The sequence below is a fragment of the Mauremys mutica genome, chromosome 2 (assembly GCF_020497125.1).
Source record: "Mauremys mutica isolate MM-2020 ecotype Southern chromosome 2, ASM2049712v1, whole genome shotgun sequence".
NCBI lineage: Eukaryota > Metazoa > Chordata > Testudines > Geoemydidae > Mauremys > Mauremys mutica.
The window spans coordinates 282,169,480-282,188,540 of NC_059073.1; the positions used below are offsets into that span (position 1 = coordinate 282,169,480).

General features: G+C 40.2%; 1 protein-coding gene across 3 annotated transcripts in view; it reads right to left on the reverse strand.

Annotated features, from left to right (window-relative positions):
• Positions 1-19,061, reverse strand: part of LOC123363577 (sodium channel protein type 5 subunit alpha-like) — a 276,479-nt gene that overhangs the window by 233,041 nt on the left and 24,377 nt on the right. For all 3 annotated transcript variants that reach the window (XM_045004716.1, XM_045004715.1, XM_045004714.1), the window contains exons 5-6: positions 9,700-9,791; positions 1,593-1,823 (exon numbers count right to left, since the gene is read on the reverse strand). In XM_045004716.1, the coding sequence (XP_044860651.1) occupies positions 1,593-1,823; positions 9,700-9,791 (323 nt within the window). The remainder of the gene's footprint in view (positions 1-1,592; positions 1,824-9,699; positions 9,792-19,061) is intronic.

Here is a 19,061-nt window from a genome sequence, read left to right on the forward strand (position 1 = left end):
GGCCCCACACTACAAGAAGGATGTGGAAAAATTGGAAAGAGTACAGGGGAGGGGAACAAATATGATTAGGGGGCTGGAGCACATGATTTATGAGGAGAGGCTGACGGAACTGGGATTGTTTAGTCTACAGAAGAGAAGAATGAGGGGGGATTTGATAGCTGCTTTCAACTAGCTGAAAGGGGGTTCCAAAGAGGATGGATCTAGACTGTTCTCAGTGGTACCAGATGACAGAACAAGGAGTAATGGTCTCAAGTTGCAGTGGGGGAGGTTTAGGTTGGCTATTAGGAAAAACTTTTTCACTAGGAGGGTGGTGAAGCACTGGAATGGGTTACCTAGGGAGGTGGTGGAATCTCCTTCCTTAGAAGTTTTTAAGGTCAGGCTTGACAAAGCCCTGGCTGGGATGATTTAGCTGGGGATTGGTCCTTCTTTGAGCAGGTCCTTCCAACCCTGATATTCTATGATTCCATGATTTACCCCAGGTCACACAAGAAGTCTGTGGTGGAGCAGAGAATTGAACTCAAACCTCCTGAATTGCAGGCTAGTGTCTAACCACTAGGGTGCCCTTCCTCTCAAAATAACCACTAGAGTGTCCTTTCTCTCAAAATAAATAAAGTAACAAAATACTCACAGATTTCACCTTTCATACATTAGCCATGAGTCACATCTGTCATGCTGCTATTATTTACCTTTCCTCAGCAGCATCATTAAATTATTTAGGGCTTGAACCAATGCTCACTGAAATTGATGAGAATCTTCTATCGACTTCCATGGGCTTTGGATCAGGCCTTTTGCCAATAGCGGAGGCATTCATTCTGACTATGAAGTTTATTTACATGAAAGGCAATTTTTAAAATTTTAAAACAGGAGTTGTGTTAACATATTTTTACTTGTAATTCAAAGAAAAGCAACCTGTAGATTGTTTAGAAATGCTCTGACATAGAAAGCACACCTTCTGGTAATGTTATCACAGCACCAGATAATGCAATACTGCCAACTCCATATAGGGAGTTAAATCCCCCCAAATCATGAGATTTTTAACATTAATAAAAGGTTGGGTTCATTTTATTTGCCTTTTGGTTTTTGAGTCTTTGGGGTCACATTTTCAAGCTTTTCCCACTAACTATGAGAGCTAGAAACTTAGATTAAAAAAAAAGAAAAGAAAAAAAAGAGTGAAAAAGGTGAGAGTTTCATATAATCACCTGACTGGAGCTTTAAGAAAAATATCAAATTTTGTGAGACTCAAAAAATAAAAAAGTCTCAACAAATGGCAACACTGCAATGAGTAAAAAGAACAGGAGTACTTGTGGCACCTTGCTGATACAGACTAACATGCCTGCTACTCTGAAAACTGCAATGAGTGTTTCAGTCATTATCACATGAGCCTACGAAGTGCCAACTAGTAGCACTGCTTCCAACAATGCAGTAAAAATATGGTGGCACATCTGGAGCTTCCCAAACCACTGGCCCATTGTTTTGGGAGAGGAGTTCGGTCCATCCATATTTTTGGCAGTAATTGGTTTGTACATAGGTTTTGATTATCATAATGCAAAGAGACAGATAACTAACTTAAAAGGTTAAAGAGAAGAGTTTACCTGGATCATTAAGAAAATCATCCAAGGAATTCCACTTCTTAATGCCTGAATCAAATGTGCCATTGGTAGAGTTAAATTCGGTGTAGTTCCTGACACACTTATGTCTCAAATTGCCCATAAAGAGCTGGAGGCCTATAAGGGCAAAGACACTCAAGCAGAAAACGGTCAGGATCATCACATCAGCAAGTTTCTTAACAGACTGGATCAGTGCACCTACGATGGTCTTCAATCCTAGGGAGATAAAAGCCAAGAGTTTATAGACTTAGGAGCAGGAACAAAGGTGTAGTTAATTCCTTTTGAGAGCTGAAACTCTGCACAGAAGCTACAGTGCCTAATCAAAGGGTCTATATTACATATTTGCAACCTGATGGCACAAACAAGGCAGAAGTGATTAATCTGAAAACGTAGTTTGGGCCTAATATTTTGGACAAATTTCTTCCTATTTATGTTTATTCTTCCTATTATTTTTTAAATGAAAAAGCCATTAAAAACAAAGAGAAAAAATATTTGATTGAACTAAAAGGCAAGGAATGAGACATAAAACTGATCATATATAAAATAAAACTGCATAGATGGTATGTAATATTTCAAGTGCATATTCTATGTAAGAGTAAACATATTAAAGATTTAGATAACTGATTTGTCAACAGCATGCTCAAAGTTTCAAAAGTACCTAAGTGATTAGAGCCTAAGTCCCACTGACTTTTGAAAATTGGATTTCGGAGTCTAAGTCACTAGGAACTTTTGAAAATTTTATCACTTGTGATCACATGAAGAAGCATGTGTGTACTGCTTTATGTCAGAACACTTTATGTAATAAGGCCAAATCCTGCTTGCCTTACTCAGGCAAAGAGTCCCATTAACTTCAACTAGTTTGTATAAAATGAGGTGAATGTGAACCTTAGTGTGAGATCAAATATGGAGATATTTGAATGCTACATTATGTAAACAGCACCAAGGAAGATTTATTCCTTTTTAAAAGCCCTCTTATTCATCATAAATATCTAGCAGGACTTCCAGAGCAATTGCATGCCAGTAGCAGCTATGTTTTTTAATTAACATTCATTTTTAATGAATATTCAGTAACCAGTAACTAATGCTTCTGGTCCTTAATAACACTAATATGGTAGCATTAAAAGGAATTAAGGTAAAAGAAAAAAAAATGCAAAAGAAAGCAGGTGACTTTTTTTTAATTGGACATATTCATAATGAGTTGACCTGCCCACTGAACATCATCATACATATTAGGTCTTGATTCCCAGGAATTCCACCCCATAGCACTAAACAGCCATGAAAGTTGGATTAGAGCTATATGGGCAAAAAAAAATAATAATAATCAAAAAATGGTTTAAAAAAACCCAAAGCAAAACAGAAAACACACAATGGTTTGTAAGAAAGCAAAACATTTTTTTGTTCTCTCTTCAAACTTGTTTCACAAACAAAAGGAAACTGCTGTTTCTAAAGCTGGTTGAAATCTCAGCATGGCCAGTGGATCTTGCACTACACAGATCCACCAGCATAAACAAATTACACTCCTGTGCAGGGTATAACTGTTAACATAGGCCATTAAGTGTATTAATGGAAGTGGAATGGCCATGCAGGCACTGCATACTGAACTACTAGGCTGTAGGAAGGCCATGTTTCCCCATCAACCTCTCTTGGATCCCCTGTGCCAAGCCACTTTGTGCCATGGTAGGACAGAAAGGGCTGCAACATTTGCCCCTCTGCACACTGGCTTAAAAAAAAAAAAGTTGTGTAGAACAAACACTATCCAAGAGCAGATTTTCAAAAGAGCTCAGGGCCAGATTTTCAAGTGCTCAGTACCCACAACACAGCCGTTTTCAAAAGTGCTCCCCTTTTATTTAGGCACCTACATACGAGCCAGATTTTTGAGTGCTCTGAGCTCTTCTGGAAATCTGGCCACTTACTTTGGTGCCTAAATGGGAGTGAAGCTCTTCTGATAATGTTCATTTGGGGCCAGATTAACAAATCAAGAATCAATAGGTCTCCCAACGCGAGAATGTATTATCCCTTTCTGCGGATCTACAAAAGGTTTGGTTACAGCCCAAATCTGCGGGTTTTCTTCAGGCAACACTCTCACACAAGTCCATGGAGCAGAGTGGGTATAAAGAAAAACAGGATCAGCCTGTTAATGGTTTTAAATTGAACAGTAACAAAACAGCCAGTGAGGAAAATCAATTGTAAATACATTAGAGCAGTTTTTCTAATTGTTTTCTATCTAACTCACCAACATGCTTTGTTTGAGCTTTCATCACTGGCCACTCTTTACATATACTGCCATTTGCCTTTTTGTAGTTGCTCAAACTTGGGATGTACAACTAAGAATTGGGTTTTAGAGGGGAGCTCTAACTCTAGAGCTAACCCACAAAATCTAATCCTATACACTCTCCCCTCAGTAATCCATGTGAAAGTCCTGCAGGACATCCACTTTATTAATATGAATTCAAACTCAGAGTTTCCATCTGTATTACTTTAGTATAGTGATAACACTAGTTAACTTGCCAGATGCCTTGATATCTTTTGGCACATCACAAGGTATCTCACACAGAAATTTAGTGTGGTGTATATCCCACCCACTACGTGCCAGTTAGAGACTTGAATCTGCAAACCCTTACTCACATGAGAAAGAAGAATGGAACTCCTTGCATGAGCAAGGACAGTATTAGGACCCAACCCTGAGAATACTTATTTACACAGGTAAGATTATATACAACATGAGGAAAGGTTTGCAATTTCAGGACCCACTGCTGTTAATGTTAAGGTCAATTTCTGAAACTTACTCTATCAGTTTAGTTACTATGGTTTTAAACGGAATGATTATCCTCCAGTGTTCGCTTTATATGTTTAATCTGTGCAGAGATCAGGGAACTCCATTTTAGGGGGGGGGTTTCATTTTATTTATTCATGGGTTTTTTTTTAGAACTTACACGACTATGAGCAATTTAGTGGAAAGTGCTTTAGTAATAAAATTATAATTATTGCTTAAAAATAAATTACTCTTATTTCACTATTACTGGTGTAAACCATAAGGGAATTTGGAATATTTCTGGCAGGATCACTGTATTTTTGTCACATCTTACAAAATCAAGATGTGGCCAGAAAAGTAACTGTCATTCTCATAGTCACTTGGCGTGTGCATCACTATTTAAGTCACCACTAGCCAAAACACTATGTACTGATGCTATGAGGGCTGTGTCAATAGGAATTGAGGGCACTCAGAACCTTGCTGCAGGTGCTTTGCATTTCCCTGTCTCCCTGTTTTCTTTTGTTTTTTTTTTAAAAGGTAATTGCTAGATGTATTCAAATTTAGACCACTATTAAATCTTCTATGGAACTAATCCTCCTTTGAAATAATGCCAATGAGAACACTGCAATACAGCTTAATAGAATATACTATTTATAGAGCATTAAAGGCATTTATTTAACTCTTGCAGGTCAAGCACCAAACTGGGCGGCATGCAGCAGAAAGTCTTAAGGCCTGATCCAAAACTCATTGAAGTCAGTAGTCAATTCACATTAATGGACTTTGGATCAGGTCCTTACAGATTAATTAATTAAATATTCTTCTGAATGACTAAATTCTTTCCACACTTTTATGGCCAAATCCTGTTTTTCTTTCTCACATGGGTAGAGCCACTAAGTTCAGATGCTATGGTGTACCTAGATATAGGGAGTAAACAAGCTGGATTTGGCCCAAAACATTACTATTAATAGCAGTAGAGGTTAACACATTAGAACATCACCAGGGATTAATGAAATAATAAGTATTCAAAAGCAAATTGCAAACCATAAAAAATGCAAGCAACACCAAACAGTGAAAAACAGTCACATCCCCGAAAACCATCTATTCCTCCTATGAAATTTAATAGATTATTAGCATTATTGAGTACGTCATCCATACCAGATGTTGGCAATCACTTACTGTACATCAGACACTTTCATGCATATTCCAGGAAAAAGAAAAGAAAAGAAAAACAAAACAAAACCACCGAGTGTGACTTGCGTGATGATTGCTATCACTTCGTCTATTCTCATCTCCTGAGATATGCATAGTTGTCATTACTGTCTCTTTGAGTTACGTGTATGTAGCAAGAAAAGAACACACTCCAATGAGTGTATTACGTTATTAGCCACAGACACACACTGCAGCTAACAGGTTTTTATTACCCTGGAAAATGTATAAGACTGCCAGTGTTTCTGCAGATCATCTCTCAATGAGAAGAGTATGATTATTTTCCAGGCTCATCTTATATAAAGACATGTGTTTGCCACTTCGAAGTTTGATTGCTGCCCTCAGGAGCCTCCCACTGGCTGCCTGCTTCTTGATTGGAGTATGTTGTTACTACAAAGATGAAATTCAGCCTTATGGAGAGGGCCAAAACAAGACCTCCTGTAACATGTCTTTAAAGCGGGGCTTAAATGGGACATAAGTGGGATTTAAGTGGTGCTTAGGGTCTTTTGCTGTCACTCCACACATAGGCAAATTTCACGCATAAGGTCTGAAGACTTGTGCTCTGAGCTCTGCCTATAAATTCAGTTCCGAATGATAACCAAAGTGTTATTTACAATATTTAAGGACCCTATCCAATTCCCAAAGTCAATGAAAGACTCATGCTAACTTCAATGGGAGCTGGATCAGGCCCCAAAGACCTTGAACTTATTTATCTCTGACACCACTTCTCCCTCACATCTCATCATTGAAGCTGAGATGCTCTTGTTGGCAGTGTTTGTACTGCAGGCTCTGCTGTTCATCCTCTGTAGTTGAGGGCTCCTGCTAATGAAGCTTGCTCCCGCTGACAGTGTTCCACAGCCTGAGATTGGCCATTTTCAATGAATATGTTTAATTTATGTTATTTATTAGTTATTATCAATGACTGGAGGGATTTCTCTGCACATAAAGTGCATGATATGAAGTCCACCGCAGTTGATGGAAAGATTTCCATTGACTTCAGTGAGATTTAGGTCAGGCCCAACATGGGGCATTGAGGGTGTTATTGAGTTGCCCAGTGGGCTGGCTCAAGAATTTTAGGATTAAATTTTAAAATTAAGTGGACAATGTCAAGTTGCCATAACTATAAGTGAGATTCAAAGTTCTAATTAATAAATAAAATCACCTACATTAAGGGGCTTTATTCCAAAGTGAAGCATCTGAAGTTGATGGATATATATGAGGAAATCAGAGACAAGGGATTTTTTTTTTAAATGGCACTTGAATTTATTTAATGTAGACAGATTGGGCCAGATTCTCAGCTAGTGTAAATGTAAATGGCATAATATTACTGAAATCTAATGAAAAGATAATTTAACTCAATGGATCCTTTGATTTCAGTGGGTCTACTCCAGTTAGGCACATACTTAATGGTGTGATTTTCAATAGCACTAAGCATTAAACTAACTGCTCCTACTGAAGTCAATGGTAAAACTGTCATTGTTTCAGTAAAGCAGAGTTAAGCTAATGCTGAGTATTTCTGAAAATCAGCCCCTGAGCACTTTGCTGGGTGGAAGCCTTACATCAGCTCAAGATCTGGTCCATTATTTCAGGAAAGCAATTTCCCCAAGCTCACAAATTTCAGGTATTTCCGTAAATAAATAAGCAGATGATGCTAAAATGTGATTGGAAATCACCTCAGGACTTTGCAAAAGAGAGTGAATTCCAGCAATCACCCTCCTTATCTGAGAAATAACAAAGGCATCAAAAATACAATGCAGCCCAAGAATGGCATTTAAGATATTACTTTTCATCATTTTTCATTTTAAAATCAACTGTGTGGTAATATTTCATCTCAGCAAAATCCTATATTATTATTAAAGACCCAAACTGAGCTCCAAAATAGACTTCTAAGAATACCTAAATATTTCTTTAAAAAGGATAACACCTGAAATTATCTACTAGCACGAGAGCGCTCATGCATCTCTGTTTTACTAGCAATTAAATGGATGCCCAATCATTCATATCTCTCCATTTGTGTAATTTTACATGCTCAAACACAGGTAATCTTGATGGTAAAATCCAAGGGCCAAATTCCCTGCTGGAAAAACTCCATGGAGTTATGTCAGCAAAGTATTCAGCCCCTAGTATCATGATATTAAAATAGTTACAAGAAAGTTAGCTGAGTCTACATCCAGAGGATGAAAAGAGAGAACGTGTTACTGCATATTGCACTAATAAATTATATTTGATATCTTCTTTCACCAACAAATGGCTCAATCAGGTATTTAATAATACAGACAGGTTTGGGTGTATTTTAAATAATATCTTGTACTCTCCCTCTTCTCATTACAAAATAGAATCTATTTATTGTCTGAAGTCCAAACAAGCTTCAGCTCACTTTTTGATTTCTTAAAACATTACAGAATTACCACACATAACTCAGCAAAATTGGTAGGCTGTGCTCTGAAGAGGTTCAGGATTGAAGACAAGATGGAAACTGAAAGGCATCCTGTGGAGATGACTGTCCCTCCAGGTTAGTCTTCAAATTACTGGCAAAAGAGAGAGAGCTCTTTTGTTGTTGTTTGTTTGGTTTTTTTTGCTTAGCTATTACTGCCTTATGTGATCTGTAAATCATGGAGCTCGGCTTGCAGTTAAACCACGGCTTTCCCCAGCAGAAACATTTTCACAGTGAACACCCTAATTGTAAAAGATCTTAACAAAGCTTTTCTGCTTGTTTGGGTTTACCCTTCCAGGATGACAAATAAAATAAAAAACAGAAATGCTACAGGTTTTCAGAAGCCTCAGACCTCTTAAACTACTCAATAAAGGCCAGGTGTTACCACCTTTCCTCACACTGAGTATTAGCTTACTTTGCAAGTAGCTCCACTGACTTTAATGACACTAAGACTGGAGTTAGGCACTACTCAGCATGAGTAAGATTTGCAGAATCTGGCTCTAATTGTACAAGGTGTGTTCTTAAAATGTGTGCATCCCAACCACAGTATTTATGCCTACATTTTAAGCTCTATGTGGCTGTTGGTTATCATAGCTGATAACATGCATGACCATACATACTTAAGCTAGGTCATTTATTTTGATTTTAGTGTCATAGTGCAAGTGTTTACAATCTACTGGGTTGAAAAATTTCACTACACTTAAATGACTGTGCTTGATTTTGAGCAGTCTTCTTAATTTTTCAAATACATTTAAACATGTAATTGCCAACATCTGTTCAGGATAATCATCAACAGGATCTACCATGCACGGTTTTTGCGATCTTCTCTACCTTGCCATGCAGGTTGTATATTTTAAACACTGAGGCTGAATGAGACCTGTCCATAGATAACACTTGGCAAGAATGTATTTCCATGGAGCTAGCTCTGAAATGGGCTCATCTCTGAATAAATCACTAATTTGAAACTATTATTAATCACAGTAAGTAATAACAGCTAAAAATGGGATCAAAGAGGTTTTGATTAAAACAATGCTATGGGAAAAGGGGTTAATTCACTAATGGAACTGTGTCAAAACACTGACTCTCTTTGGGATTGTTTATGTGAAATATCAATTGGGAGAGATCCTGTCTCCACTGAAGTCAATGCCAAAATTCCCACTGACTTCAACAGGACCAGAATTTCAGCCAAGGTTGCTATCTAATATAAAAAAGACAGCACCAGAAGAATTAAGGCACCTATGTTTCCAGCCATAAAATGAGTTCACTTTTTAGCACAAACTTTGACTTGTCTGCAAAGGCACTTGGAAGTTCTAATAAATATATTTGAGGCCATCATTTATTCTTTCATTTTTAATATAAAAATCTGAAGATGTTAATGGAACTTCATTGCCATTTTCATATGGTTCATGAATGAGTACTTTATAGATATGATTAACGATGCACTGCATAGAAAAGCTTATTATACAGTAGTACTCGTTTTAGTGAGCTTTGTCATTTTGGAAACAATTGTGATTCATTTTGCCCACAAAGCAGTACTGAAAAACATATGAAAAACGTCTTCTATTGACAGGTCACATTCCCTACATTCATCCATTCCCAATCAGTATCTATTATATTAAGTCATTTGTATTCACTGTATTTGCTACTGGAAATGGCATGTAGGCTTTAACTGCAGCCTGAGTGTTTAACCTGATTTTCACCTGAAATGACTGAGATTGTTTTCAGCGCCCGAAGTACTCTGAACGTTCGTAAGGCTGAGACATTGCCCAGGTCCACAAATTCAGTTATGTATCTGTAACAAGGGAAAGTCACACACAGACAATGACAAAACGCCAGCAAAAAACAACAGTCAAGGGGACAAGGAGAGATAGAGAGAGAGAATCACTTGTAGCTGAGCGCCAATATGCAAGGATCAGGGCTTCTTACCTGGGATTACTGAAATAGTTTTAAAAGCTCTCAATACCCTGAAAGTCCGAAGAGGTGCAAAACTGACTAGTTTCACAACTTCTCCTACAAGCCTGTAGAATTAAATCACAGTTATTTGGAATTATACAGTAGAGCGTGCTATTGGATTGAATGAACAGGGCATTCACTTGTAAGACTGAATGCATCTGAATGAACAGTACACCCACTTTATAAGGCTGTTCTTATTTGCCATTCTTCCTGAGTATATCATATCGTACAAGATGCTAAATGTTCCCTACATCATAAATCTTACGAATCAGGCATAGCTTTCTTTAAAACTATACGTAGGAGTTGGTTTTAACAGTGCTCAGCAGTGCATATTATACACATTATACCATCTTGTTTCAGATTTAATCCCCTCAGGAATTATTGAAAACTTTAAAAAAAACAGGAAAATAAATTTCCTATCGTAGTTTTAAAAATTAAGTCTACAATATTCCCTGTAATACTGACATAACAGATTAAATCAATCACATATAATACAAGAGAAAATATCAACGTAAATAATTCCAGGGAATTATTTCTCATATATTGCTTTGGTACATTTCACAACTGATATGAGCTCCGAGAGACGATGAGAAAAGTAGTTATTTATTGCCTGAAATTGCAGAAGACAGATTTTAAGTGAGGACTATACTTTCAATCCTGTGGTAATGCATTTCTCATAAAAAATACTGGTCCTGACACTCTACAGCCTTGCACATCATGTTGTCACTGAAACTCATGCAAAGTGAGATAAAATGTGAGTGTAAATGCTACTGCTAGGGTAACTAATTGGAGAACTCTGATTTGGGGTTGTTTCACAAGCTATTTCCTCCAACCTAGTGTAGTGTATGCAGCCTGTCCACCATCTCACCTTCTAACCTCTTGGGTTCTAGCATGATTATGGGAAATTATATTTGCAAATTTTAGTTCCCGCAGATCCTCTATCCAATGGAATTTGTGTTTCAAGGATGAAGCTCACTGGGTTTTGTGCAGATACCTCTGGAGGGGTTACAGAACAGCCTCTCCACACCTGCTAATCCAGATTATGACCTGCAGTAGCAACACTGGTTCTCTTCTCCAGAGTCTCATGGGAAAGTCTGAGCAAACAGATTTGCCTAATCAGTAGTTCCTCCCTTAGCCCACCCTCAATAGCTCTCTATTCCAGCCGAATGAGGGCTAACACCAAAACCCCCTTCTGCAGCAGGAGGGGGTGTGAAAACTTCCTTCAGCAGCTGCTATTCCATCCCCAATGGTAGAGCCTCCACATTTGTTTGAATTTCATTCTAGCTGCATGTAATTCAGCTCCCCAAATGTCCAGAAATTATAAGTGATCTATGGCACGTGGATGTGGTTTTGCCCACTGCAGATTTGTAAAAGCATATTAATAATCTGTAGATGAGCATATAACCAAATGATACAAGCGATATTGCCTTTTGTTCACAGTATGGCATTTAAAAGCTGAAGAGCAAGCCCAGCGAGTGCACAGCGAGTGTAGTACTGTATATTGTATGCTCCCGTACAATATGGAAAACAGACCCTGTGTACATTCTGCAATGCTTACTGTTCTATTGAACTAAAAGATGCTGTCTGTATCTATGACCTATACAACTAGTTCCATTATATGCTCAGGAGGGGAGAAACTGTAATTTCACAGTAATGACCCAATAACTCTAAAAGAAACTATAGGACTTGTACAATAACATCTGCTAACAAAACAACTTTATCTCCTGATAGCTGTTCAGTTAACTCAGACCAACATTATATATATTGGCTGGGCACATCAAAGCTTTACACCCATGAATTTGTGTGGGATAAAACCTCACACATTTCAGCACTCCCTATCCCATTACAAATCCTCACACACTATTCACTGCTCATGCTTCCAGGTGCATAGGCAGAACTACCAATAATATCACACCAACTATAAGCAAACAAGACTGTAGCGCTACCTGAGATTCAATACAATTCTGGTTTTAATGATTTGCAAATTGCATTCATGTAAGGTACAAATCATGTCAGAATAGAGCCCAATATTCAATGCTTCTCACTATCTGCTGTTAAATATACCTGGAAAACAAGATTCATAACATTCAGATTGTCTTGCAATCAATTTTAACTCTCTCACTGCTACTTGAGTGCCTGAAGAACTGTTTCCTACTGGAGGAGAATACGATTGTTTCTATTCCATTCCAGCCCTACCCAATAACTGAACCCCTCAATTCTGTCAAAAACACATTTGATTAAAATATGTTAATACAAAATGGCTTAGAATAGGCACCAACAGGAGTATAAGCTGATTCTGAAGCATCTGCTTATTGAAATAATTTTGTTTCATCTGTGTTTGTTTTTCACTGCAGACCCTCTATTTTAGGGGGCCTTAAGTGATTAAAAAAATCATTTGGACAGTAATTTGGCAGGCAGCCTAGGAACAAAATGCTGGGGCCTATTCTCTTGCCAAAGGGTGTAGTATCTTACTGACAAGCAGACCAGTTTCAAGATAACTCTTTATTATGAGCAGGCACTATATACAGATAGGAAGTAATGAAACTTACTACTACTCTGTGTAGCTGCAGCCAGCAACTTCCCTGTCCTGGGCTTTGTTTCTGCCCCAGCAAGAAGTGTCCCAGGAAACCCAAGGACTGCATTTACAGTGCACAGGAAGTATGGCATCTCTACACTTGCTGGAGAACATACTCTGTAGAACAATGAGGCCTTCTGTGTGGGTGCTACGAAGCCACTGGCAGGAGAATTGGACCCCAAATCATTTTCATACTACTGCAAGAACTAAAACGCACGCACAATATCACAAAGAGGGAAAGTCCTGTAGGCTCAATGGGCTAAATTCTAGTGTCTTCACAAGTGGGTGAAATTCATCCTAGTGCACCAGAGCCACCAAAGACCTGTGATCTGCTTAAGTCCCAGGTAAACTAAGTGGGGCACAAGTTTTGTGCTGGCCCTCTCTGCACAGGAGTGAATTTCACGCAGTCCAAGTAGTTCTGTGATGCAGTATGAGAATAGAATATCACCCCCCACCCGCTCAGCTGAGAAGCAGCCATGCAGCAGATGCACAGCCACTTTGCAGCTTCAAGGCTAGGTAGCCTCTGCATTATGGCAGGCCCACCATTCTTACCGTTATTCTCTCCTGGTCCACTCTTACCCATCCTCAAAGTCCTTTATCTGCTAGGGTAGAGGGAACTGCTGAATAACACAGCTCCAGAGTCGGAGACTACTGCATGAGCTCCTTGCCCCACCCACCACCTCACGGACAATGGAACTACACTACCTTGCTTCTGCTACTTGCTGGCATTCCGTGCCTGTGAACGGGATGGCAGAATTGTACCACTCCTCCCCTGGGTATTATTCCACTCTACTTTTAAATGCAATAAAGAAGGATCACACACAGCACCACAGAGGGAACATATTTAACTTAAACTGATGCAAAAAGACAACTAACATGGGGTTGGCCCCCAAAAGGGCCTCTTCTTTAGGGCACCATTTTTAAATGCTTATCATAGGCATGCCCAGATGCTGATTTCAGAGTAACTCAGAATTACAGAGTCAGAATCTGGCCATCTTAATACTAGGTCTGAGCCAAAGATCACTGAAGTCAATGGGAGTATTTTTATAGAAAATAATGGCAATTATTTTACACCTCTAAATATTGTTCTTTTGAGCAATATTAATAGAAACTTATATCCCAAACCTGCCCCCATAAGACTCTTGCAACTAACTTCAATGCCCCATAGCTGTGCCTGGACCAGGGATGGATGGACACATTTTACCTAATTTTGGATCCACTCAAATATGATGATTCAGGAGTTCAGCTCAAATATCAATGTTTGCATTCTGCTGGAAGGAGACTTTAAACAAAGGAGGAGAAAGAAGGCAGAGAGAACAAAAATTCAATGGGGAAAAAACCAGCAGAAAAATGTAGCAGAAAACAGGTCAGGATGGAGGAAGAGAAAAGAAAATACAGAGATACCAAGAGGGGAGAGAGAATGGGGAAGGAGAGAGGAAGAGAGAAAATAATATTTTGACAAAATAAACACAGTGTATTCGATATTGCAAAATAGAGTTTGGAGCTGATTCCCCAGGGCATCACTCCAGGTTTATGCTGGTGTAATTCCACTGAAATCAATGGCCCAGATTCTCCTGTACACTGAGATCTGCTTGGAGCAGGATGGGGGAGGGCATCAAGGAGCTGATTGGTGAGTTCTGACTTTCTGAGATGATCTGCATGGGCCCCAGTCTCAAGGGTCCACGTTCCAGCAGGGGATTGGTGGAATTCACCGCATTCTGACCACACACACTGCCTACACTCAATCAGGATGGAGAGGTGGGCACAGAGTCAGACATGAGTGACTCTGTGTCAGATGAGAGCTCCCCCAGACCAGAGATATTCTTGGCTGGACAGATCCATCTGCTCACCAGCTCCTTTGCATTGCCAGAACCCAAAATAGACTGACTTACAGCTTTGCGAACAGGGGCTGCTAACAGGGAGTTTCGCAAGGGAGTTTAGAAGGGGAGTGGGAAGGAAGTGGGAGTCCCTCGCCGGCCATAACCCCTTCCCTGTGGCCTCCCCCTAAAATCCTAAAACCTATAAACCAAACCACATTCCAAAACTACTTTCCGTAAACCACCCTTTCACTAACTAGGAGACAATGCAGGCAGAAGCCCAGCAGCAGAGTGGGGGCTATCCAGTTTATTGCACTGACTGTTGCATGTATGATTACCTGCCCTGTGGGTGGGTGGCGTATGTGTGCAGTCGGTGCAAGGAGCTCCTGGCCCTCAGAGACCATGTACGGACTTTGGAGGCCAGGGTGGTGGAACTGGAGGAGCTGAGAGAGGCAGAGAGGTATGTTGATGAGGCTTTCCGGGACACTGTAGAATTGTCCCACCTCCGCTTAGACAGCTCCTGTGCTGTTGAGGAGGAAGAAGGGCCCAGGGAAGTAGAGCAGTCAATGGGAGCAGAGGGAAACCTTCCCGTAGTTGGGACCCTCCTTCCAGATGGTGCTGGGGTTGCCTCTCGCACTGAGGTTGCCTCTCCGGGGGAGGGAACTCCAGTTTCTAGGAAAAGGCAGGTGTTAGTAATGGGAGATTCGATTATTAGAAATGTAGATAGCTGGGTCTGTGATGACCGGGAGAACCGTACGGTGACTTGCCTGCCTGGTGCGAAGGTTGCGGATCTCTCGAGGCATCTAGATAGATTTATGTGTAGTGCTGGGGAGGAGCCGGTGGTCGTGGTACATGTAGGTACCAATGACATAGGGAAGGGTAGGAGAGATGTCCTGGAAGCCAAATTTAGGCTGCTAGGGAAGAGACTGAAATCCAGGACCTCTATGGTGGCATTTTCAGAAATGCTCCCAGTTCCACGCGCAGGGCCAGGTAGGCAGGCAGAGCTTCAGAGTCTCAATGCGTGGATGAGACGATGGTGTAGAGAGGAGGAACTGGGGAAACTTCTGGAATGGGAGGAGCCTATACAGGAGAGATGGGCTCCACCTAAACCAAAGTGGAACCAGACTGCTGGCGCTAAACATTAAAAAGGTTGTAGAGCAGTTTTTAAACTAGGAGATGGGGGAAAGCCGACTGCTGCAGAGGAGCGTGTGGATCGGACACAGACTTCTCTTAGGGGAGAGTCTGATGATAGAGAATCTCCAGGTTATAGTCAGGAGCAGAGGAATGAGAAGTATAATGTAAGGGCCGGATCAGATGATAAACAGTCACATAAAAAAGAATCTGGCACATCAGAAAAAGGCAGGCTAATAAACAGGGACAAGTTTTTAAAGTGCTTGTACACAAATGCCAGAAGTCTAAATAATAAGATGGGTGAACTAGAGTGCCTTGTGATAAAGGAGGATATAGATATAATAGGCATCACAGAAACCTGGTGGACTGAGAGCAATCAATGGGACACAATCATTCCGGGGTACAAAATATATCGGAAGGACAGAACAGGCCGTGCAGGGGGAGGAGTGGCACTATATGTTAAAGAAAATGTAGATTCAAATGAAGTAAAAATCGTAAGCGAATCCACAGGTTCCATAGAGTCTCTATGGATAGAAATTTCATGCTCTAGTAAAAATATAACAGTGGGGATCTATTATCGACCACCTGACCAGGACAGTAATAGTGATGATGAAATGCTAAGGGAAATTAGAGAGGCTATCAAAATTAAGAACCCAATAATAGTGGGGGATTTCAATTATCCCCATATTGACTGGGAACATTTCACTTCAGGACGAAATGCAGAGATAAAATTTCTCGATACTTTAAATGACTGCTTCATGGAGCAGCTGGTACGGGAACCCACAAGGGGAGAGGCGACTCTAGATTTAATCCTGAGTGGAGCGCAGGAGCTGGTCCAAGAGGTAACTATAGCGGGACCGCTTGGAAATAGTGACCATAATACAATAGCATTCAACATCCCTGTGGTGGGAAGAACATCTCAACTGCCCAACACTGTGGCCTTTAATTTCAAAAGGGGGAACTACACAAAAATGAGGGGGTTAGTTAGACAGAAGTTAAAAGGTACAGTGACTAAAGTGAAATCCCTGCAAGTTGCGTGGGCCCTTTTTAAAGACACCATAATAGAGGCCCAACTTCAATGTATACCCCAAATTAAGAAAAACAGTAAAAGAACTAAAAAAGAGCCACCGTGGCTTAACAACCATGTAAAAGAAGCAGTGAGAGATAAAAAGACTTCCTTTAAAAAGTGGAAGTCAAATCCTAGTGAGGCAAATAGAAAGGAGCACAAACACTGCCAACTTAAGTGCAAGAGTGTAATAAGAAAAGCCAAAGAGGAGTTTGAAGAACGGCTAGCCAAAAACTCCAAAGGTAATAACAAAATGTTTTTTAAGTACATCAGAAGCAGGAAGCCTGCTAAACAACCACTGGGGCCCCTTGATGATCAAAATACAAAAGGAGCGCTTAAAGATGATAAAGTCATTGCGGAGAAACTAAATGGATTCTTTGCTTCAGTCTTCACAGCTGAGTATGTTAGGGAGATTCCCAAACCTGAGCTGGCTTTTGTAGGTGACAAATCTGAGGAACTGTCACAGACTGAAGTGTCACTAGAGGAGGTTTTGGAATTAATTGATAAACTCAACATTAACAAGTCACCGGGACCAGATGGCATTCACCCAAGAGTTCTGAAAGAACTCAAATGTGACGTTGCGGAACTATTAACTAAGGTTTGTAACCTGTCCTTTAAATCGGCTTCGGTACCCAATGACTGGAAGTTAGCTAATGTAACGCCAATATTTAAAAAGGGCTCTAGGGGTGATCCCGGCAATTACAGACCGGTAAGTCTAACGTCGGTACCGGGCAAATTAGTTGAAACAATAGTAAAGAATAAAATTGTCAGACACATAGAAAAACATAAACTCTTGAGCAATAGTCAACATGGTTTCTGTAAAGGGAAATCGTGTCTTACTAATCTATTAGAGTTCTTTGAAGGGGTCAACAAACATGTGGACAAGGGGGATCCGGTGGACATAGTGTACTTAGATTTCCAGAAAGCCTTTGACAAGGTCCCTCACCAAAGGCTCTTACGTAAATTAAGCTGTCATGGGATAAAAGGAAAGGTCCTTTCATGGATTGAGAACTGGTTAAAGGACAGGGAACAAAGGGTAGGAATTAATGGTAAATTCTCAGAATGGAGAGGGGTAACTAGTGGTGTTCCCCAAGGGTCAGTCCTAGGACCAATCCTATTCAATTTATTCATAAATGATCTGGAGAAAGGGGTAAACAGTGAGGTGGCAAAGTTTGCAGATGATACTAAACTACTCAAGATAGTTAAGACCAAAGCAGATTGTGAAGAACTTCAAAAAGATCTCACAAAACTAAGTGATTGGGCAACAAAATGGCAAATGAAATTTAATGTGGATAAATGTAAAGTAATGCACATTGGAAAAAATAACCCCAACTATACATACAACATGATGGGGGCTAATTTAGCTACGAGTCAGGAAAAAGATCTTGGAGTTATCGTGGATAGTTCTCTAAAGATGTCCACGCAGTGTGCAGAGGCGGTCAAAAAAGCAAACAAGATGTTAGGAATCATTAAAAAGGGGATAGAGAATAAGACTGAGAATATATTATTGCCCTTATATAAATCCATGGTACGCCCACATCTCGAATACTGTGTACAGATGTGGTCTCCTCACCTCAAAAAAGATATTCTAGCAGTAGAAAAGGTTCAGAAAAGGGCAACTAAAATGATTAGGGGTTTGGAGAGGGTCCCATACGAGGAAAGATTAAAGAGGCTAGGACTCTTCAGTTTGGAAAAGAGAAGACTAAGGGGGGACACGATAGAGGTATATAAAATCATGAGTGATGTTGAGAAAGTGGATAAGGAAAAGTTATTTACTTATTCCCATAATACAAGAACTAGGGGTCACCAAATGAAATTAATAGGCAGCAGGTTTAAAACAAATAAAAGGAAGTTCTTCTTCACGCAGCGCACAGTCAACTTGTGGAACTCCTTACCTGAGGAGGTTGTGAAGGCTAGGACTATAACAATGTTTAAAAGGGGACTGGATAAATTCATGGTGGCTAAGTCCATAAATGGCTATTAGCCAGGATGGGTAAGAATGGTGTCCCTAGCCTCTGTTCGTCAGAGGATGGAGATGGATGGCAGGAGAGAGATCACTTGATCATTGCCTGTTAGGTTCACTCCCTCAGGGGCACCTGGCATTGGCCACTGTCGGTGGGCAGATACTGGGCTAGATGGACCTTTGGTCTGACCCGGTACGGCCTTTCTTATGTTCTTATGTACAACGTAGAGGGCACTCAAGCATGGAGTGGGAGGCAGTGATAGGACCTTGTTCCCAGTATATGCAACAAGCTTCTTTTTAGCTTCAAAAAACACAGGGGGTTTTACCTCAGTTCCCACAGAAAAAGTATTGGTTAAGTTACAGGGGGGGAAAGGAGTTTGTCAGCTCAGTCTAGCTTGGTGACCGAGAGCGCTGCAAATCCCGAAGCTTTGCTCTGTTCTAATCTCCTCTCAACACCACGTCCATTGTGGGCCAGAGATTCCTCAGCACTTCCCCACTCTACATATGCCGGAGCAGTGCAGGGGCATCTTTCAGGGAAAAGCTCATAACTTCTTGTT